General features: G+C 40.6%; 1 protein-coding gene across 1 annotated transcript in view; it reads right to left on the bottom strand.

Annotated features, from left to right (window-relative positions):
- Positions 1 to 23740, bottom strand: part of Htt (huntingtin) — a 153146-nt gene that overhangs the window by 74749 nt on the left and 54657 nt on the right. The window contains exons 13-28 of the mRNA XM_057772523.1: positions 22345 to 22471; positions 21996 to 22114; positions 20910 to 21021; positions 20586 to 20723; positions 19474 to 19632; positions 19149 to 19246; positions 17669 to 17808; positions 15501 to 15564; positions 14952 to 15052; positions 14424 to 14570; positions 13243 to 13363; positions 11790 to 11866; positions 10430 to 10581; positions 9218 to 9420; positions 6297 to 6423; positions 4610 to 4737 (exon numbers count right to left, since the gene is read on the bottom strand). Of these exons, the coding sequence (XP_057628506.1) occupies positions 4610 to 4737; positions 6297 to 6423; positions 9218 to 9420; positions 10430 to 10581; positions 11790 to 11866; positions 13243 to 13363; positions 14424 to 14570; positions 14952 to 15052; positions 15501 to 15564; positions 17669 to 17808; positions 19149 to 19246; positions 19474 to 19632; positions 20586 to 20723; positions 20910 to 21021; positions 21996 to 22114; positions 22345 to 22471 (2013 nt within the window). The remainder of the gene's footprint in view (positions 1 to 4609; positions 4738 to 6296; positions 6424 to 9217; positions 9421 to 10429; positions 10582 to 11789; positions 11867 to 13242; positions 13364 to 14423; positions 14571 to 14951; positions 15053 to 15500; positions 15565 to 17668; positions 17809 to 19148; positions 19247 to 19473; positions 19633 to 20585; positions 20724 to 20909; positions 21022 to 21995; positions 22115 to 22344; positions 22472 to 23740) is intronic.

The raw sequence follows: 23740 nt of genomic DNA, 5'->3' as shown, positions 1-23740 counted from the left end.
CAGGACAGGCTCCAAAACCACAGAGAAACCCTGTCTCGAAAAACCAAAAAAAAAAAAAAAAAAAAAAAAAGAGGCTGCATCCCATCTTCTTCTGTAGGCATTCTGGTCCCCCTCACCATGGTCCTGCTTAAGGTCAGACTAAGCCTCTTTCTTTCCACCTTTCATCTTCCTATAGCTGCCTTAAATAATCTAACATTTGGTGCTGAAGACCTGTGAGGGAAAATCTGAGCTCACTACCCCATCAAGTCACCCAGGGACAAACCTTCCTGGCTCTCATACTTTCCCAGGCAGGGCCACCATTTCTCTCAGGCAGTCTTTTTTTTTTTTTTTTTTTTTTTAATTTTTTCCCCCACTGTCTCCACCCTCTCTTTCTCATCTTAACTGTTTTGCCTTGACATAATCTGACATTCTAGGCGGGAGGCCACATTGCAATCAATCAGAACACACATCCAACATACTAAATACCAGGACAAAGTAATCAGTGGGAATTAACTCAGGGGTATCCTAGTTAGGTTTGGGAGCTCACTGTAGCTTTCTTCTGTCTCCTTTAAAGGCACTGGAGACTTTCCACTGGCTATGAGAAAGTTTGGCTGAGAATTCTTATTCTGGAAATTCTCCACTAGCCTGCTACTTGTTCAGCCAAAGCCCTGAAAACCTTGTACTAGCTCTGTTCTCTCTCTCTCTCTCTCTCTCTCTCTCTCTCTCTCTCTCTCTCTCTCTCTCTCTCTCTCCTTCCATCCTTCCTCCCTTCTTGTTTTTTTTTTTTTTTTTCTAGATAGGGTTTCTCTGTGTAATAATCCTGACTGTCCTGAAACTCACTTTGTACACCAGGCTGGCCTACTCTGGAGGCTCATTTGGAGCAGTTGGTTGATTTAAGGCTATGAGGATACTACTCTACAAGGCTGGCTATTGACCCTTGTTTTGACCTTAACCTGGACCTCACGATGGGTTCGAAACTCTCCATTTCAAAGTACATACCTCAGCCTGGATACAGGCTAACCTAAAAAGCTCCATTTGGGAGACCTCATACTGGTTTCTACCTCTAAGATTGTCCCTGTAATGAATTAATTTCATTTTTACTTAGCATGACTACGAATATGTTCTGAGCACATTAAATATTTGATCATTTATATGATGATTGACCATAAACTTGTATATCTTAATTATCTTTAACAATTTACAATAAATTAGTAAACTTTTGTGGGTTTTTTTTTTTTTTTTTGAGGCAGGGTTTCTCTGCAGTCCTGGCTGTCCTTGAACTCACTTTGTAGACAAAGCTGCCCTCTATCTCTGAGAAATTCATCTGTTTCTGCCTTCCAAGTGCTGGATCAAGACAGAAATAAAGAAATTAAAGACTTTATAGAATTCAAAGAAAATAAATAGGGGGCTGGAGAGATGGCTCAGTGGTTAAGAGTACTGGCTGCTCTTCCAGAGGTCCTGAGTTCAATTCCCAGCAACCACATGGTGGCTCACAACCATCTGTAATGAGATCTGGCGCCCTCCTCTGGTGTGTGGGCATATATAGAGGCAGAATGTTGTATACATAATAAATAAATAAATCTTTAAAAAAAAATACACAGCATACCCAAATTTATGGGACACAATGAAAGCAGTGCTAAGAGGAAAGTTCATAGCAATAAGTGCCTTCATAAAAATGTTGGTGAGATCTCATACTAGCAACTTAACAGTACACCTGAAAGCTCTAGAACAAAAAGTAAGCACACCCAAGAGGAGTACAAGGCAATAAATAATCAAAATAAGGGTTAAATCAATAAAATAAAAAGAGAACACAAAGAATCAATGAAACAAAAGAGGTGACTCTTTGATAAAGTCAACAAGGTAGAAAAAATCCTTATCCAAACTAAAACATGGAGAGAGAATATCCAATTAGCAAAATCAGAAACAAAAAGGGGTACATAACAGACACCGAGGTAATCCAAGAAATTATTAGGTCATAATTTAAAAATATGTACTCTACAAAATTGGAAAATCTAAAAGAAATGAACAATTTTCTTGATAGGTTCCACTTACCAAACTTAAATCAAAATAAGGTAAACAATTTTTTGTGTGTTTATTTTGCTTTTTTTGTTTGTTTTACCAGTTAGGTAAACAATTTAAGTAGACCCATAAGCCCTAGTAAAATAGAAGTCACTAAAAGTCCCCTATCCTGGTGGCATGCATGCATGCCTTTAATCCCAGTACTTGGAAGGCAGAGGCAGGTGGATCTCTGTGAGTTCAAGGCCAACCTGGCCTACAAGAGCTAGTTCCAGCCGGGCGGTGGTGGCGCACGCCTTTAATCCCAGCACTCGGGAGGCAGAGGCAGGCGGATCTCTGTGAGTTCGAGGCCAGCCTGGTCTACAAGAGCTAGTTCCAGGACAGGCACCAAAGCTACAGAGAAACCCTGTCTCGAAAAACAAAAAAAAAAACACACACACACACAAAAAAAAAAAAAAAAAAAAAGAGCTAGTTCCAGGACAGGCTCCAAAGCTACAAAGAAACCCTGTCTCAAAAACCCAAAAGAACAAAGCAAAACAAAAAAATTCAGAATTAAATTATCTTCACACAGACTGACAATATATAATTTGCTGTACTATAGAATCAATATACAATATAATTTATATACTATGTAAATTTACATTTATTATATAATCTTGGAATATAGCTATAACAATTTGATGTTAACAAAATACATATTGTCATGTTTTCAAATATTAGACAAGGCACTTTAAGATAATAGTCCCAGTTTTTAAAATTTCACATTATCGGATTGTTTGGAACTAAAAATTTTGTTTTACTTATAAAATACTGTATTTGAGTCAAGCAGAGTTAGTTCCAGAACAAGCTCCAAAGCTACACAGAGAAATGCTATCTAGAAAAACCAAAAAAAGAAAAAAAGAAAAGAAAACAAAAGAAAGAAAAAAAGAAAGAAGAAAAACAGTTTTCTTCATGTAACTTTGTCTCTGCATTTCCCCACAAAGATATACAGTCACTACCTCCTGACTTAAGTTCTGGATCTTTGCCAACTGTTGTTTTATTGTAGCCCTTGGATGGGCCCTCTTCTGAGGCACTCTAATTGCTGCTCTCCTCATTGATCATATGTCAGCCTTGAAGTCATAACCAAAAGATCGACACCCCAAATCCCTAAAAACAGTAGGGGCGACCTCTGAAAGGGAACTAGTAGGCCATGGACCATCCAGCTCTTCTTCTTTAACTCTTCAGTTTGTGTATTTTGATTAGCTGTTCCTCCTTGCTGTGTGTCTTCTCACCTTGTCTTTCCTTCATTTTAGCTCTGAATGCCCTGCCTACTCACTCTTCTCCTGCTTCCTCTGCTTCCATTCTCCTCCTCCCAGGGGAAAGAAGGATCTCTTTGCTGATTGGAATAGAGCTCATTCTTCACTGGACCCTTAATCCCACATAACATCATTGTGTTATTCTAGGTCTTAGGATCAGGTCTCATTGATGGGTGTCTTTTCCTGCCCTTGGCACACTGAGGTTGACCCCAATCCCAGAGTTACACCTGCTAGATTATATAAAAGCAGCTGTAGAGAAACAGAAGATGGAAAGAAAGGTCTAGTCTCTCTCCCATGTTTACTCATGGAAGGGAATATTTTGTCACCAATGTGTGGATGGCTAAAGTGCTGTTGAGAAGGTGGGATGCTGCCCCTTATAGGGCAGAAATGACTTCCATAGTCCATAAAGGAAGCTGGAAAATGTAGTCTTTAAGCAGGAAACTATCATTCCTAACTCTTGAGAGGATATAAAAACTGTAAGGAAGGGGAAGGATCTTTCTGCTGAGATTTGAGGCTAGTGCTAGTTAAGCCAAGGTTAGACAGACAAGACTCCAATCTTAAAATTAATCAATTAAAAATTAAAAAAATGTGCTAATAGATGAGTGACCAACTGGTGTAACAAAAATATAAATAAAACTATACAATCATGAGATTTTAGCATTTGATAAAGAAAGGATTTCAAATCAAGAAGGGCAGAACTTCAAAATTATTCATTAATGTTAGAATAATTAGGAAAAAAAGAATGCAAACCCAGACACCATCATCCAGAAGCCAGTGCAAAGCTCAATCAGGGGCCACCTAACAAAGGAGTGTCTACATTGACAGAAAACACCCAGCAGACTACAGATACTTGTGCAGATACTCAGGTTATAGGTCTGCAGTGAACACCTGCTTTTCCCCCTTGAGACTATAATTTTGTTTTGTGTTGGGAGGTTGCACTTTATTATGAGGCTCACAGAGGAAGAGGGTACAGGAAACCTACTTGGCTTGGCTGTGTATCTTCAGGACATGACAGTGATGCATCTTACCTATAAACAGGATTATGTGCTGAGCACCGGGAGTCCTTGAGAAACGTATCTGAACCCAAGGTATTCTTGGGAAGTCAATAAAAAACAACATCCATAGACCACAGGAGATCATTTCTCTAATACAAAAAGCCTAAATGTTTGTTAAGCTACCATAAACCATGCTAGAAGACAAACATGGAAAGAAAAATTTAAGTCTTATGTCACAGGGCTTCTTTCTATGTAAATGTAACATGGTTACATGGACATGTGTCCCACTGGAAACACATGTTCAGAAATAAGCTGGGGTAATACCTTATAGTTGGCATGAGTGGCTTTCAGGACATCATGGAGTTTGAGGTAGGAAGGGAGATGGTAGAAACTCCCCAATGAAGAAGATTTACTTGCTGTGACAGGTCCTGAGGCGTCTGATTGTCGAGAGGCTTAGAAAGAAAAAACAAACAAAATCCCAAAATTTAAACTTTTAGATCCAAGGAAAAAACTTCAAATTTAACAGCAATTACTGTGATGACTTTTCAAAATGGTCTAGCAGAAACATTCAGGTCTTTTCCCCCAACTTTGAAATATGTGTGCTGGGAGGTAATGAATAACTGACAAAAATACTAAGAGTCTGTGAGTGAAAGAATAGAAAAAAAACGATGAACATAAGAACATGAAGGCTGATTAGTTGTGTGTGGTTTCAGCCATTCTCCGCTGCTGACTCAATGGCTACAGACAACCTCAGCATCTCTGAGGCCACTAAGCAATTCATCAAGTAATGTGGACATGTTCTGAAAACTATAAAGGGCATATACATCTCTAAAGTACCAAGCAGAGCAGTTTCCTCCAGGTTTAAGAATTTCTCAATGGTTTGAGAGACCATCAGTCATATTTTCAAGCCTGCAGCTTTTAACCAGGTAAATCCTCCTGCATTACTATAGCCAATTCTTAGAAAGAGCATCTCTTAAGATTTCATAGTTAGGCAAAGGATACAAAACATTTACCTAGCCGGGCGGTGGTGGCGCACGCCTTTAATCCCAGCACTTGGGAGGCAGAGGCAGGCGGATCTCTGTGAGTTCGAGACCAGCCTGGTCTACAAGAGCTAGTTCCAGGATAGGCTCCAAAACCACAGAGAAACCCTGTCTCGAAAAACCAAAAAAAAAAAAAAAAAAAAAAAAACATTTACCTAGTAGTATCTTTAAAAGGCCTACTGTACTACAAAGTTAATAATTTATCAAATACATGATTTGATTTAAATCAGGGAAGATTTAAAGCTTTCTCACCATAAAAAAAAAAAATCACAAGTATTGAGCCAAGGCATATATGAGGCTTACATACAAAGTGTTTCTCAGCATACATGTACTAAGACTGCTATGACAGGATGTGCACAGCAGGTAGCCCACAGGGCACAGAGATCGCCCTCTGCTTCCCATCCTAACAAGAGCACACAGAGGGACTCTGTTACTTTATGCCAAAATTCTGGCCCTTCTGTCCTGATATCCCTCCATGTACAGAAGCCTTTGTGCTTTCTAGACTCCTCCCAAATCAGATGACTTCAGCTCCATTGTGTCTTTTCGTCTCTGCCCTCTTCTCTGTTTTATATAGCTCTCACTTCAAAAGTTGCATGGGCCTCAAATTCTAATCCTCAAGCCTTCAGAGTGGATGGATTAAAGATGCATCATACTCTCCATTTCCCTTATAATTCCTCCCACATCACATTGTTTTTTTACTACTACCATCCCCATCTATTCCTAGCCATCTTTGTTCTTTTCTTTACTAAAATTTCGGAATCCTCCCCTGCAAGAAGAGAAGGAAGAAAGTAAAGTAAGGCAGACTCCTTGTATAGCAAGCTGCCTCCAGAGTAAAGTGACAGTTTATCACGCAGACACGTTTGGGAACCCAGAGAACTCTTCCCTGATAGTACTGCTATGGACCAGATTCCCATAAGGTACATACACTTCTGCACCACAGCTAGCAACCTGGCCATGAAACTACTTCCTACCTGCACTGGCCTCACCACCTTTCTTGGGACTCATTGGAGCAGAAGCTTGTTCTCCTGGTTCTTTCTCTTTCCCTTTCCGTCGAATAGGACTTAGAGAAGGCGGGTTTGTTAGAGAAGGCAAAGCTGCCTAAAAGAGAAAACAAAAATATAACAGGATAAAGTCAATACAGGAAGCAAAAACTAAACTAAAACTACTAATACACACAGTCCTACTCTGTACTGGAAAGTACCAGCCCAGACAACTTCATGAACTAGTTTTTATTACAGAGCTCAGATACTAAAGAAATAATTCTACTTCCACCCACAACTGTACATAGCAGGTCTGGCTCTGAACTTCCTCACACCAGCACTGAAAATGGGTTGGAAAAGGGAGGACCACCAGGGAGTTAAAAGAACCAGAAGTGACTGGCACCCCCAAACCTGTCCCCTTTAATAGCAGGCAATCAGGATATTTTATGTGAACCATCACATGAGCAAGCACATTTCAACACTTGATATTTCAACATTTGAAATTTCACTTTTTCAAGTGAGGAAATAGGGTTCGGAATAAAACCACCTGCTCAATATCACAGCGGAAACTCAGCAAAGCTACAAGTCAATAGCCCAGATGTGGCCCATGCTCTCCAATATGTAACCTCAAGGCTATAAGGGACAATCAGGCTCCTACACACAAAGAGGAAAGTTGGGACAGGAGAGAAGAGACAACATGTAAGAGGCTGGCACATCAGGTCTTTTGCTCTGTTCCTCACTCTCTTCCTGGCCTCAGCAAAGGGCCTATTCACTGTCTGTGTCCCTGTCCTATCCATCTGTTGAAATCACAGAGAGGGTTTTAATAGAGGAAGGGACTTCAGTGAGATGAAGTCATGATGGCAGGATCCTCTTAAACAGGAACAGTGATCCTATGAAAAGAGAATCCTATGAAAAGAGAATCCAGGAGTTCCTATACCCCATTTACCATGAGAAACCCAGTCTTTACCAAGGATCAAATCTGTCAGTGCCTTGACCTTAAGAGGTCGCAGCTAGGACAAATAAATGGCTGTAGTCAAACAGTGCATGGAAGGAGGCAGGAAGGCTGCAGAGGGCAGGTGAGAAGACAACCACACTGAAGAACCTCTTGGTGGAAAAAACCTGTTACAAAGCCACCAAGGGTAACGAGACCATCAGCAGGACAGTCTAGGAGAAGCACAAGCAGAGTAATGCTTGTCCAGAGCCAGGGGCACAGCAGGATTTTGGAGTCACCTACAGGGTTGACTATAGTGATGGCCGTACAACTCCGTGGCATGATTAAAAAAAAACAAAAACAGGTGGTGACTCATTGTAATCCTAGCACTGGGGGGCTGAGTTGAGAGACTCACCATGAGTCAGAGGCCAGTCTGGGATATATAGTAAGTTCCAGGACAGTTGGTCTACAGAGTAAGACCCAGGTTCAAAAAATAAAACTGAGGGGCTGGAGAGATGGCTCAGTGGTTAAGAGCACTGGCTGCTCTCCTAGAGGTCCTGAGTTCAATTTCCAGAAACCACATAGTGGCTTACAACCACCTGTAATGAGATCTGGTGCCCTCTTCTGGTGTGAAGGTGACCATGCAGGCAAAATACTGTATATATAATAAATAAATCTTTAAAAAAAAACTGAATTGTACACTTGAATTTTATGGAACGTGAATTATCTCAATAATATAATTTCTATAAACAGACCAGTGTAGTATTTTAAATGAGATGCACCAGTTTATACCATAACCTAGAAAAGAGTAGGTGTGTATTAATGAACATGTACCTAATGTCAAAGGGATGTTTATGGATCTATACATGTAGATGTACTTATATTATTGTTTTTGTTTGTTTGGTTGGTTTGGTTTTTCAAAGTGGGGATTTTCTCTGTGTAGCCCTGGCTGTCCTACAACTCGATCTGTAGATAAGCCTGGCCTCAGACTCAGATCCACCTGCTTCTCCTAAGTACTGGAATTAAATGCACCCAGCCTTATGTAGATTTTTAAACAAAGTATTTAACAGGAAAAGCAAAGAACAGTGACTTAAATAAAGCTGTGGTGGTTCTTGTTTCTGTCATGACAAAGTACAAAGTGAGGGGAGAGAGTAGGTACAAAGAGGGAAGAAGATAAGACGGCCAGACTGGCTGAAGAGTCTGACACACTGGAGTCAGGAGAGCAGCACACTAAACTGCAACTCAGCACAGCTGAAGCCCCTGAAAATGGGCACATCAGCAATAAGTGGCAATTTAGTCCGTTCAGTTCTCAAGACACACGAGCCACATTTTAAGAACAGTGTCACATGTGGTCAGTGACTAATGCTCTGGCTGGTATGGACATGGAGAATTCCCTCTATGGCACTGAAAACCACAGAGTAGAAAGAAAGTGAATGATCCACAGGAGGGCACCTTTAACATCGGACAGGAAAAACTGAACCAGACAGTGCAGGATGCTGGAAGAAATACAAGAAGCCATATCACTCGGGGTATAAAGTAGCACAGAGAAGAACAGGAAAGCTGTTAAAGTCCTTATAAAACTGAAATGAATGACTATGGCAGGACGCACTCTGAAAGGTGGTTTCAGAAACCAGACAGAGTGGTTTAAAGAATGGGTGGCTCAAGTGGAGGAACACAGTCCTGCCAGAAAGGCCCAAAGATCTCCATACACAAGTCAGAGCCCGAGCAGAAGGAAGGAGGCTGGTACGCTGATGAGGAAGAGAAAGCAGTGAAGGAAACCAGGAGATTAAGGGAGAATAACACTTCTGAGTTTTATGGCTGAAACCAAAAAAAGTGTACTAAATACATCTTTATATTACATACAATGTCTGAATACACTGTTTTCTTATAGCAAGAAATAAGGAACATTCTGCTAACATGGATATTCAGGAAGCCCAGTCATTTGACAGATGATAATGGCTACCTCCCAGGAAAAAGTTACCTTGATTGCTGGTCCAGGAGTCACATCATCCAAGACGTGAGCACAGATATTGATCACTTTCAGCAGGTGGGAGAAAAGCTGTTCTACCATGGGCACCAGTGTCCGGTCACCCAGAGCAGGCCAAACTTCCTCCTGTCTGGTAGATGCTGAATTGGCTTCTTCTTCAGAGGCCCATGAACTTCTCAGAGACCTGGGGGCACTGGCTGTGACACAGGCACACACATTACTCCACCTCCAATGTGTGAGATGGGAAGCAGTTGTGGCCTAAGTTTCTCATACTGATCTATGCTAACATACAAATGGAGCTCTGTATCTAAACAGATGTCTTAAACTAAGTGCTATTTGCACCCCAAACTGTAATTTTCCAAAAACATCACCACTAGTCTCCAGCTGTGGGTGTGATTCTCACAACTGATACAGCTGGAGATCAGGTCTGAAGATGCTGCCTCCATTATGCTCTCTCCATCCCCTTTCTCTACTTCCAAAACTGCACTCATGGTTCAGTCTTTTGCCAAAACTTCAACATGAACACCCTGGACCTAAAAATTCAAACCCAAACTCAGGTCAGTTGAGAGATTTTTCTAGAACACAAATCCACGTAGTTCCTTCCATAAAACACACCAATGACAAACAGGACAAGTCAATTACTTCTCAGTGGGAACTGGAACTTTACCCCCAAGTAGATTCAATGGTTTCTGACCTGGCTGGCCACAATTCTCCATTCTTATCCCTGTCCTCATGTGATATCCACAGTAACTTATATTCCTTCAATATTACATAACCTTTCAGTTCTCCAAATCTTTACATATGCAATACTTCACCTGATATTTTTCTATCTGCCTATAAATCTGACCAAAGGAGAGTGTATATAGTTGCTCTGCTGTTTCTGTGCTGTCTGCATGTATCCCCAGATGATCTATACTACCTGCAGAATACAGCTCTTCTGTTATAGTCCCTGGGCCAAGCCACTGCCTGGCACAAGGCACTCAGAACAAAACTCAAATCAGTTCACCCACAGTAAAATTGAGGTGCTAGTCTACTCTAGAAATACTCAGCACTTAACAACTCCCCTCATATACATCCACGTAAACAGACGTCTAAAATCTAGATTAAGGCATCCCCCAAATAACTCTTACGTTCTTATAATCTGTGTACCCCTCACAAGCAAATCACAACTAAGTCTGAGAACCCATCCCCACTTGTTACCAGTACCCGCAAGCAAGTTTCCAGCCAAAATCAAGGCATCCTGATGGGCTGAGAGATCCAATGGGAACCAAGCTGATGAAAGCAGGGTGAGAATCATGGAGGCCATCCCAACAGTGCAGCTCTTCCTGGACTCATCAGAGGCACTCAGTGGGGGCACTCTGGAAGTAGACATTTCCAAAGTCAAACACGAATTTCCAAGCATTTAATCTTACTCTCTAATGTCCCCATGAAAAAAGTACATGAGACATTCATTTTACCTTTTTACTTTGTTTGTTGATGTGTTTGGGGTTTCTTAAGACCAGGTCTCACTCTCATTTGTGTAGTCCCCATGGCCTGGAACACACTATGTAGCCTACGCTGGTCTGAAAAGTGTGTCAATCACCCTGCCTTTGCTTACCAAGTGCTGAGATTAGAGGTGTGAGCCACTGCTAACCAACCAACACCCTTCCTGTATATCAGGACTCCATAAAAGTCACTTGAGAAATGAAATCATGCAGTTGCTTTCATCAAGAGAACTAGAATGTTTATTCTGATAAGATTTAACTTTCTGACTTAGCAGATTGTACTCCAATGTCAAAAGTGCTCAAAAGTCAAGTCTACTGAAGGACCTACGACTGGAACCTGTAATTTTTCAGTCAGGATTAATGAAAAGAACAGAAGTAATCACTCTAAGTCATAAAGCAATCACTTCAAGCAACTGTTAATTTGTTACATACTGACACTCAGAAGAAATCTGCAGACTTCCTTCCAGATGTGACGGGAAACACCAAAGTTTCTCAGTTGTCAGCACACAAATGAAGGCTTACTCATTAGTGCTGAGAAAATTCTAAATGATTCCCAGCTGGTAGTTGGTGGCATATTGGGGAAATTCTTTTGTAGGGAAACAGAAGAAGTACACTACTTCCTAAAGCACACCCTTCATCACAATTCTGGATGCTAAGACATAACTGACTTTTATTACCTAGTAATTTTTGAATGAAACAAATTAATTAGGAAGTTTTTACCTGCATATGAAAATTCCTTAAATGAATTCACAGATCCCACCCTCAAACCCAAAACATGCTCACAAGCACCTGACAGTCATTAGAGTCACAACTGCTACATGGTCCCCAACAGTTCCTTCACTTGTTTCACATACCTCATACAGCAGAAACATGTATTCCATTGTATATTTTTCAAACAAAAGCCAAACAGATCCAACATAAAAGGAAAAAAAGGGAAGGGGAGGGGAAAGGAAGGGAGGGGAGGGGGTATAGGAAGACAGGGGAGGGGAGGAATGGAAGGGGAGTAGAAAAAAGAGGAGGGGTGCCAGCAGCTGTGTCTGTGCTGTGTGGGTGGTTGACTGTACGCTGAGGAACATACATACCCACAATGCCAACCTAAGCTCCAAGTGCAAACTGGAAAGGCTGCTGAAAGAAGACACAAGGCTTCACAACATCCAAACTGCAGGAGAAAGGAACAGAAAAGTCACAGCAAACACCACCAAAGACATACTGAACTTAACCTCTCAGACCTATACTCAAACAAAATGAAATGAAAACCAGATCTATAAAAAACTACAGGATAGCTATCCCACCACTGGACACAGACATGCTTTAAACAACAAAGCCAGACACACCTATTAGTAAAACTAGTGTTATAACCTAAGAAAGGGCAGCTAGCAGCTACTGCCAGGAACTCCAACTGTCCTATACTCAAAGTCTCCCTGGAAGTTTCTCCCTTTCTCCCTCAAGACTTCAGCTCAAGCTGACTAACATAAATCTCCAGAGCAGAGAAGGGCTTGATATGTACAGATCACAATTAAAATGAGGTTTATGATATCTTAAACAAATTTAGGTTTGAAAAGCATTTATTTAGCAAGATGGCTGAATCTCAACTTTATATTGTCCAAGTCATATAAATGAAAAGGAACCATTATTTCTGTATATTCTGCTTTCTGATTATAAAAGTCACACTTGATTATTTTTTTTTTAAAAAAAATTATCAGTAATTGAAAACTACAAGTAAGAAAATGAAAGTTAACCACAATCCTGAAAACTCATCTTGGCAATTCTCTGCTTGTCCTTTATCTGAGTTTGTAAGACTGTACATATATGAGTGTTACTTTTCTAACCTGGTATCAAACTACACTGCCAAGAGTTTTATATTTTACCTTTCTCATTCAGTACTAAAACTCAGGTAATATCTTGCCATATCATTAAATTCTCCAAAGCAGCATATCAACATGCATCTAATTATTGTGTTAATATTTATTGTAACTGGAATGTAATAATTTTAGATCCTTAGCTATTAGTTCTTTTCCAGTTTCATCATGACTTAAAACAAAACAAAAACTTAGTTGGCATTTCTAATCTATTCATTTAGTAAAAGTTACCAAGTCAGAGTCAATTATACTAGAGGCATTCTAAACTTCTGGTACATTACTAATTCAGATTGTGGTGTTTTTAAAATTCTTAAATTTCTATTTAGGGGATAGAACATGTACACCTATGCCACATGCACATACAGAAGTCAGAGGACTTTGGGGAGTCCATTTTGTCCCTTCACTGTGTGTGTCCTAGGGTCATCAGGCTCAGAACCAAAGGCCTTTAAAGGCCTTTACCTGCTGACATACCCACATGACCTGTTTTAGAGTTTCTATTTGATGACTAGGTAGGGATGAATCAGTTTACAATGAGTATGGATTATTTGAGAGTCTGCTAAAAAAAGGAAATTTCCTTCTCAAGCACCCCAGGAAAAGGACCCTAACACAGAACTGCCCTACTTTGGCCATAAAAGGCATGCTAGGCAGTCTCCCCAAGCCCAAACAGGAGACTTACTGTGAGCGCCCGTGTGGTGGATGTAATGAGTCCATGAGAAACTGCAGCAACAACTCTTGAGAGGTTGTTTTCCATAGTGACGTCTGTTATGCTTGGTAGTAAACTATAACCTCTATAGATTCTAATAAGAAAAATACAGAGAATCAAATGACATTTAAAAGTTTATGATTAAACTTTTTTCCAGAAGTAGATAAAGCAACATGGACTTTAAAGTAAAATAGAGGCTGACAATGAGGCTGAAGTACGGCTCAGTAAGCAGAGAACGTGTAAAAGGTCCTCCCAAAAAGACTGGACTAAGTTTATTTACCACTTTTTTAAAAAAGGCCTGACTTCTCCCTCACCAGATGCACCAGATTTTCTTAGTGTTCTGCTAATTGTTTGTTGTTTGTTTGATTAGTTGTATTTTGGTTTTTTTATTCTCAAATTGGTTTTTCCAAGAGAAAAAATGATAGTCATTTAGAAATAATGACTTTAAAATTTGATAAGCTGAGTAACAAGTCAGAAAAAAGAAATTATCAAATTACCATGTGAGCTTGGAAGTCATTTGGTCAAGTTTTTGGTTTTTTTTGTTTGTTTGTTGTTTCAAAACAGCAAAAAGAAAGGTATCCTGTAAATCCAGTCTGAAAAAAGAATGTAAAAGATAAGAGTTCCAAGCACATCTTACTGCTACTGCGATCTTCTTTGCAAACTAGTTTTCTGATGAAACCTGCACATTCAATGGAGCTTTCCCGATCTGCCAACCTACCCAGCAGGTAGGTTATGTGGCCAACGGACCCTGCCCATGCTCTAGCAACATCGGCCTGAGAGTCATCCCTGCATGATGCAGTGTGACCCTTGCTATCAGACCACCCATGCATTAGCAGGGACACTAAAAAAGTGAACATTTTCTATGGACAAGTTTTCAGATGGCATGTGACATTTACAACAACAACAAAAAACAACTGTCAGTATGATTAAGTTTATGAACTCATTGCAAGACTGAGGATATCACTGTTATGTAACTAAGGTTAAACTTAACCACAGGGGGACGTGGCAAATAATGATATCAAATAAATATCCTGTTAATGAATGATAGCCTCTTCCTCCAAAGGCTGTGTATGATTTTAAGAAAAGAGAACAGGAAAGCAGGCACCAGGAGAGGCACACTTTGCTGACAAGTCAAGATGCTATGAGCAATGTACCTGGTTATGGTGCTGACAGAGAAGTGTGATGGTGGCTGTGTCTCGTGCATGAGGAGTTTCAGGTAAACACTGCTTTGATCTCTTGCTACAGCCACTACTGGATCAGCCTGTCCTTGGTCACATTTATAGAACAGCTTTGGGACAAGCCTGTGTGAAAGGAAAGCTGATCTATACAGAAGGTACATGAAATTCACCCAACACCATACCTTTCCCCAGATGGCTAACCCAACCTATGCCCACCACAGCAGCCAGAGCTGTGGAAGTGATTACACCCAGGAGGCAGAAATAGGCAAGAGTCCCCTTCTTAGTGCTGGTCTCTAAACTACAAATTTTGACAAAGAAAACAATAGAAGGCTAGTACATTTCTGTTTCAAATGATAACTTTAGTAAGTACTTTTCAAATAATTAAAAGGGACTAAAATTAGTCAAAAACATCAAATTATGCAGTCTTTTGATTCCATCTATCTTTCCCATTCTCATACTTTATATTTTAACCCAAGGAATAAAGGGATAAATACTGGTAAACACCTTGTTAGCGATGCTGCAGCAACGTGTCGCACCCTGGGGTCTTCATCTCCAAGCAAATAAATGACCACATTATTAAGCACTCGTTCTTGTAGTTTTAAAAACTTTAGAGAGACAGAAAATAAAAATAAGTTTAATTTCTAAAATCAACTGAATTTTATGTAAGATATTTTTGGGTTTTTGTTGTTGTTGCTGTTGTTGTTTTGGGTGGGGAAGTTTGGATATTTTTTTAAGATATGATCTCATTATGTGGCTTTGGCTAGTCTGAAACTCACTATTTAGATTAAGCTCTGCTTGCCTCTGTCTCCCCAGTGCTGGGATTAAAGGCGTGCGCCACCAAATCCAGCTAGATGAGGAAGGCATTCTGGAAAGCTAGTCAGGAAGAACTCGGGATGACTTAAATTCATGCCATATACAGACAACTCTCATGACATAAAGAGTTAAATACATAACACAACACAGGCATTCAGCAAGACATCATACCACTAGGGAGACCCTGCTAAGAAGTTTCCAGAAGGTAGGGCATACAGTCTCACAAAATGAACAGCTTACCCCTGTATAATGATGAGCCCCTCGGTGTAAACTTTCTGCTTTTGCCTCCAAAAAACTCACCAGCCTAACAAAAGAGCAATTCAACAGTGATGTCATTCATTTAGCAAACACAGTGCTGGCCTGCACTCTTCAGCCAGCTAAACATGAAAGTAGCTCACCCCAGTGCCCTGTAAGTCTCTCAGAGGCAGCTCAAACGTATTTAAATAGATTGATTCATGATCTATAAATTCCTATGTAAGTGAGCACTGGATCACGGGCCTTACAGCAAAATACGTATCTACTACTTCAAAAGTGTTCTATGAATGAGCTCAAACACAGAGAGGGAAAACACAAACACACTGCAGCTCCCACCCAAGTGACCAGCTGTGTGCCCATTCCACAGTCCTAACTGCAGAGACATATAATCCTTCAGAGATATTCTACGGATGAAATACAGTAACCCACGGGGTCAACAGTAGCTATAAAAATCAATCAAACAAGCTGGAGAGATGACTCCATGGTTAAGGGCACTAGTTGCTCTTCCAAAGGACCAGGGTTCAATTCCCAGAAGTCACAGACAGTTCACAACTGCTTGTAACTCCAGTTCCAAGAGTCCCAATTCCCTTTTCTGGACTCCATGGGCACTGCATGTATGTGGTATATACGCATACATGCAGGCAAAAACAAAACAAAACAAAACAAAGAACAGTATCAACACATACACACACAAATCTAAATAATAAAGATATATTTTCCTTCTAAGAGAAACCGTTAAAAGAGAACATCTCTAACCAAAACGTATTCTTAGGAAATGAAAGATATAACATGTTACATTTTGGGGATATTTATTTATAGGAGGTAGGTAAGTAGTATGTGTTTCTCCAGAAGTCACTCAGATATTTCTTAGAAGCCATCCACCTTGTCAGGTTTTTCGGTTTGGGAGTGGAAGGGGTTAATGGTTTTTAAAATATGTATTAAAATTAGCTAGCTGGACTCAGTTTATATAATCTCAATCTTACTGGCAGCATCCAAAGCAACATAATCAGAAAGCAAGCGTAAGCCTTCTTTCCATCAGGCCTGATAAGGGTGTTTAGACTTTGGCCACACTGATGTTACAGTTTATTTACAGTCTGTTTGATCTGGTGCCTTCTGGTCTTGACAACTACAGTGAGCAGAGTTGCCTACCTTCTTCATAAAAGACTTGGTGGTCAGGAGGAACTAGATTATGGTAGAACAGACAAGCTTGTTTCTCTCAGGAATGTTCTTGAGACTATGGTATCTAGGCTGTCTAAGGGGAAGGTGAGTAATGTATGGATGGATACCTTCCACACTGTCTTCTGGGCTTCCACTGTCTTCATTTGGGCTTCAGCTTTGAAAGTTAGGGAGAGTTTTCTTCTTAAATTTCCGTACCACCTTGTATTTTAAGACAGGGTCTCTCCCTAAACCTAAAGCTTGCCTACTAAACTAGGCAAGGTGGCTGGCTGACCAGCAAGGCCCAGAGACCCAACCTATCTCCACTTCTCCAGTGCTAAGATAACCACATCTGCTTTCACTTGAGTGCTGGAATCAAATTCAAGTCCTGTTTGTGCAGCAAGCATCCATCTCCCTAACCCCTCAAGCTGTTTTATTTAAATTGAAACAAAATACTATTCAGCTATCTTCCTTAAATCAGAATAAAGGTAAGTACATTAAAACATAGCCTTTTCTATAAGTTTGAAACAAGGTTTCAAAAAAAAAAAATCAAGGGGGCTAGAAAGATGGCTCAGCAATTAGGAATACTTTCTGTTCTTCCAGAAAATGGGAGTTCAGTCCTCAACAACCATATCAAGAGGCTCAGAGCCATTTAACTCTCCTCTAGGGGATGTCATTCCTCTGGTCTTCTCAGGCACTTGCATTCATATGAACACACCCACATGCTCATGCATAATTAAAAATAATAAAACTAAATCATATATTTTAAATTCCTACCATCTAGAAAGCCAAGACAAGCAGAAAAATCTATTCTTCTTTCAATATCAAAATCTACAAATTCAGAGTTCAACCAAAAGTACTGTGAGCTATCACATGTTCTCTTCCTAAACCTCAGATGATGCTAAAAGGCAGTATACACAACAGTCATGCCAACTACAGAGGCTTCACGACTTTTGGTTCTTAATTTGGACTTCTGAATCTGAACTTGGTTCCCTTACCTGAAGTCAATCTCTGCAAGGGTTTCCAGCAGTTCAGTCCTCACCAACCAGTAGGAGCTGTTCTTCAGAGGCAACATATCAATGAGCAGTTGTAATCCCAAGTCACTGTAGCTGCTACTGCAAAGACTCAGGACACAGTGCTGGAAAACCCAGCCCAAGGCAGAAGGCATCAGAATCAGACACCTCATCTTAAGACAGCACTCCTATACATGTACCTATTTTGTCCTGTTCTATTTGTAAGCAGCAACAAGAAAGCTTCAGGTTCCCAAAAGTACTCAAGATAAACCGTTCTCTTACTGTGTTTGAGTTTAATAGTCAGTGTGCCTATTACACATAATTTTGTTTTCCCTGCCTCCCATTACTTGACTCCACAATCTCAGAAACACTAATCATCAATTTAAAAGAAAGAGGATGCAGCAGTATTATCACCATATGAAAAGGAGCCTCAGGCCCTACATAAGGACTTCTATCAGGGAGAATCTTGAATGTTACTGGGTTTTGCTAATGAACAAGGAAACTAAATGGGTCTTGTACTGCTATTTCCCCTGCAGTTTCAGAGCCTAGCGACATTAACCTGTAAGTATCCTATACAGGGATGACTCAGACCAGACACAGTCTACCCACCAGATAGAATCTGTGCTATCAGCATGCCCCTTTGCTTAAAGGATACAACTGACTAAAACTTAACCTAAAAAAGAGGAGCTGGTGGCTGGAAAGATGGGTCACTGGCTAAAAGCGCTTACTGATGTTTTAGAGGACCTGAGTCTGGTTCTCGGCATCAACATCAGGTGATTCATAATCACCCAAAATTCCAGTTCCAAGGCCCTCTTCCGGCTTCTGTAGCTACTGCACTTACATACACAAGCTCATTCTCTCTCTCTCTCTCTCTCTCTCTCTCTCTCTCTCTCTCTCTCTCTCCTCTCATACACACACACCATTAAAAAAATAAAATCTTTAAAGAAGTTGGAACCAGAAAAACATTACTTTGAGGTTATTAAATTTCAAAAAGGGAAGATATTCTCCTCCCTAGATTTAACCACTGTGCTTTTGTTTTGATTTTCTTTGATTAAATTTTCTGCTATGGCCAACTGTGACTTAGACAGCTGACAGGAAATATTCCATCTCACTCTTACTTGAGGAGCCAAGGCACTTTTCACAAAAGACACAAACACAAGGCCAGTTAAATAATAATCATAATACCATTGCAGCTCAAGAAGTCCACAATCTTAAAAGAGTATTTTTAAAAATTCAACAAATTTGATATTTGATAATAGCAAGGTACATTTTTAAACATTCTGTTTAGGAAAAAGAATGCTTCAAATAAAGATTCTAATAATTAAACCTAAAACTTTATTAAATTTTAATATTAACAACGTTTTTCAAAAGCTGAATGGTAGATTCCTGCAATTATTGCTTACATGTTATGGAAATGGCAAGCTCACTAAACCAAGGAACAGTTTATGTAAAACATTATACTCACCCTAACAGCTGTACAAGCCAACTTGCAAGTAACAGAAGACTCATCCTTCAAAGTTTTCTGCAGCAAAGGAATGCAGTCCACCAGAGAGAACGTATTTCCTAACCAGAAGAATGAGCAAAAAATGTCTGTATAGAAACATGATCGCTTTCTGAATGGAGATGAAGGAGGAGTGGATGGGGAAGGAGGTAGATGCGAAAGGGGAGGGGAAACTGGTTGCTATGTAAAATAAATGAAAAAATGTTAAATTAATTAATTAATTAACTAAAAAATGAAACATGAACCTGGGAACAATATACAGAATTCACCAGGACAAATTGTCCATTACCTGTCAGTGTTCTAATGTTGCCCAGCCAGTCGCCAACACGGAGCCGAGACCTGCTGAGTATGGAGTAGATGAGGGTTCCACAGAGAATGGCAGTAGCTCCTCGGACCTGTGGGTCTCCATGATCGATGTAGTTCAAGATGTCAGAGACATACTGTTCCTCTGCGGACACAAAAGGCCCAGCCTGTACCTTCTCCATCAACAAATTTATACTACAAATAAAGCTTCATTCTCAGAAAAGGAAGAAAAGGGACATTTTACATATGCAAAGGACTTGACCATAATATACTAAGTAGTAAAAGCTATTTGAGGTTTAAAGATTCTAGATTCAGGGACTGGAGAGATGGCTCAGCAGTTAAGAGCATTGCCTGCTCTGCATAAGGTCCTGAGTTCAATTCCCAGCAACCACATGGTGGCTCACAGCCATCTGTAATGAGGTCTGGTGCCCTCTTCTGGCCTTCAGGCATACATAGACACAGAATATTGTATACATAATAAATAAATAAATATTTTTAAAAAAAAAAGATTCTAGATTCATCACATTGCAATTATCTCAATACATCAGAATTTCTAGATTGTGATTCCAGATTATCAGATAAAACCAATTTCCAAGACTTCATTTGAAAATAAAGATTAGAAACAACCAATCTAGTATACATTTGTTAACTCTAAACACAATAACATGGGTTTGTCCAGTCACTCAGAGAAAGATGGTAGAAGATACTTTTTGCTCCAAGAACAACTGTGTCCAATGGGAACAGGGTGAGGTGCTTTCTTGGCCAGTCTTAGTCTGAATGTCGATTTCTGACCCAGGTGAATGTGATACAGAGTAATTTAACAACACAGCTTGTGATTTAAGAAGAAATCCAGGACATGTATAAATAGATACATTCCTAAGCTTCTTTTTTATGACTTGAGTGCTTCCACTACACATATAACATCCAAGGGAGTCAAGAGACTAAAGGACATAACCATGGGCACATCTGGAGAGCTCCAACAGAGATGAAATACACAAGCTAACTGGAAACACTCACTATCCTATGACAAAGAAGGCAAGACTGTGAGATAGCTTAAGTACTGACTACCTGAGGAGAACAAATGAATATTCAACATACCAGCACTTTCCATGGTGTCAAGAGGTACTTTATACAGTTTGCTGAAGAAAGATTCTGGATGAAGGGCCACGGCTGCACCAATACAGCTGAGGGCCAGGGCCTTCACACTGACCCTCACATCTCTGTCTGGAACCAGTGCTGCAAAGGAACCACCCAGACCCCTTTAACCTTTTCCAAGAAACAAAACCCACCCCTCTCATTTCCTCCCTTTCTCACCAACTAATGGAAAGTAAAGTTCATCCCAATAACACGATGCCAACAGACCAACAAATTGACTTCTAAACCCGTAAGTACCCCCCTCTACAGCTGTTCTGCTGTACTTACCTTTCTTTTCCCCAGTTAACAAAAAGGAAGCAGATAAAAGGCGGACACAATGGACCAGAGGAGCAGAATCATCATCATTAGGTTGCCCTATGTCACCTTTGATTCGGCAAGCCTAGAAGAGAGAAGTAAACATTTGATTCACTAGTTCAGTCAACAAAATGAACCACACCAGGATGTTAGAAACAGAGATGCCTATACTTAGCTACCTCCATGCCTGACCTCAAAAAGAACACAGCTGGAACCCTAAAACACAGGACCCTAAGTCTGTGGAGAGGTGCACAGGAAGGTGTTAAAACCCAGCAATCAAGAAACACAGTTGGCAAGCCACAGTGTCTACTGGAAATGTAGAAGATACTATGAGTTCCAGGTCAGTCAAGGCTATACAATGAGAACCTATCTCAAAAAACAAAACAAACACATAAACAAAAGGATACCAGACAAAGGAAAAAGCTAGAGAAGCCCAAAGGTTAAAAGGATATAACAGAAAACTGGAGGGCACTTTCCAAGATGCCATTCTGACTGACGGGATTAAATAACAAAATGTATTCATGACTTCAAGGAATGTAAAGTTATTGTAAATACAATAATATGCATGAAAAGCAAAGGACACAAAGATGTTTTAAACAGTTGAGTAAACAAAACCAAGAATTGCTGCAAAGCTCTGCAAAAGCCTCAATGGAATGATATAGGATTATCAGGCAAGGCAGAGCTAAGCACAGGCTACAACTATGCAAGGGGAACTCTGAGGAGACAGAACGAGGCAACTGTTAAGAATGTGGGTATTCAGCTGGGCAGTGGTGGCACACGCCTTTAATCCCAGCACTCAGGAGGCAGAGGCAGGCAGATCTCTGTGAGTTCGAGGCCAGCCTGGTTTACAAGAACTAGTTCCAGGACAGGCTCCACAGCTACAGAGAAACCCTGTCTCAAAAAAAAAAAAAAAAAAAAAAAGGACAGAGGTCTGGGAGTGTCCAGTGTTTCTAGAGCAAAGAAATAAGCCCAGAGCTGGGATAGGAACAATGAGAACACCAGAAACCAGGGAAATTCCAACACCTCACAGGCAAGCAAGCTCCTGCCTATGTAGCTCACCTTGCTTTCTGGGTCATTCGCTTCAGCAACTTCATCTCTGGATACAAACTTATCTATACTGCTGTCAGAAGGTTGTCTGTTATGACCCATTCTCTCCAATAAATGTGCTTGTTGAAGGGCTTTAAAAATAGAAATCATGATTAAGTAACAAGTTTCCAATCAAAATATGTTTATATTTACACAAAGACAACATGAAGGAACAGAATTTTAATCAAGATCTAATTAAACCTAAATTGCCATTTTCAGCTGCTATTTACAACTCAAAAATAAAAATGATACCAAAAAATTTCTTCTTGAAAGTAAAGATATCTAAGGCTGATAACATTTCCATCATATAAAGTAAACTTACCCAGAGAAGAGTTTCTGAAAACATCTGATACTTCACTGGAGAGAACACCCGCAGCCTCCTCCTCATCTTCCTCCTGTGGCTGTCCTATCTGCATGCCTAAATACTGGTTGTCAGCACCATCTAATACCTGTGCAGATGAAGGGGGACGATCAGGGGCAAGTCCTCCAACATGAAGGAAAAGCCACCAAGAGAACTGAGCATTTTTTTAAAACTTTTTATTTATTCTTTGTGGCTTTCACATCATTCATCTTGGTCCCATTCATCTCCCCATCCCTTCGTATCTGCCCTCTACTCTTACAACCTGCCTTCCCATAGTACCACCCCCCAAAAAAAAATAAAAATTAAATTGAAAGTAAAAAGGGAGGGAGGAAGGAAGGATGTGGAAGCTCCAGTGTGACAGTGAATCACACAGTATAACCTTCAGTATACACATATCTTTACTTGCAAGTGTTCATTGCAAAGAGTCATTGGTCTGGTTCCAGGCCTCTAGTTTCTGCTACACTTCTGATCCTGGGCCCGCATTGGGACTCCCCACAAGACAAGGACAACCTGTGTCTTGGAGATCCTATAGCTTTGAATCTGCAGACCAGCCCCTTCATGTGCTCCACAGGTCATAGATGGGGTGGATGCTGGGGTAGGCCAACACATAGCTCCGGTTCTGAGGCCGGGTGGTTGCAGGGTTGGTCAGCCCACCAGTTCTCCCCAATCCTCAAGACCAGCATGAGCTCTCCAGCATTATCCTGGCTATTTCACCCTAAATAGCAAGGAGCAAGGGGCAAAGGCTGGTTCTCCTACCTTTATACCCTCCAGGCAAGCTCACCCACACATATACCATCAAGGCCAGCCCTACTGTGTTGCTCAGGTGAGGTGAAATGGCCAGTGTCCTGAGTTCTATAGCCAGTGAGGGGGCCAGAATAGCTCTCCTGTTCTTATGACCTCAGGAAGGGCCAGCTCTCCCACCTGCCAAAGGCAGAGTATGGGGGGTGGGAGCATACCTCCCTCACTCATGCTATCTTATGGCAGATGAGGGGTGGGACCAGGTCTCCCACACTCAAATTCTCTGGGTAGGCTCAGCAGAGCCCAGCATTTTATGCAAGCAGAATTCAAAGATCATACAAGAGGCACATACAAAACCCAAAGGGCAATTACTTACTCAATGCCCATAGGTAAATGCATGTGTAAAAACAAAACGAGCTCTTCACTGCTAAGAAAACCTTTGCTCTGGAATGTTATCTGGGCATGACACAGCTGCTATGCTCTTGAACTCTAAGCATCTATGATTACCTACATCAGGCCTGCACAAGATAGGCAATTAACACTGTGGGGGCAGGTTTGTGGCACCTTGCTCCTCCCTAAGGATACATAAGTGGTTAATGATGGCAGGGATAAACATATT

Source organism: Chionomys nivalis, chromosome 6, assembly GCF_950005125.1.
Source record: "Chionomys nivalis chromosome 6, mChiNiv1.1, whole genome shotgun sequence".
NCBI lineage: Eukaryota > Metazoa > Chordata > Mammalia > Rodentia > Cricetidae > Chionomys > Chionomys nivalis.
This window is presented reverse-complemented; position numbering and strand designations above follow the sequence as displayed.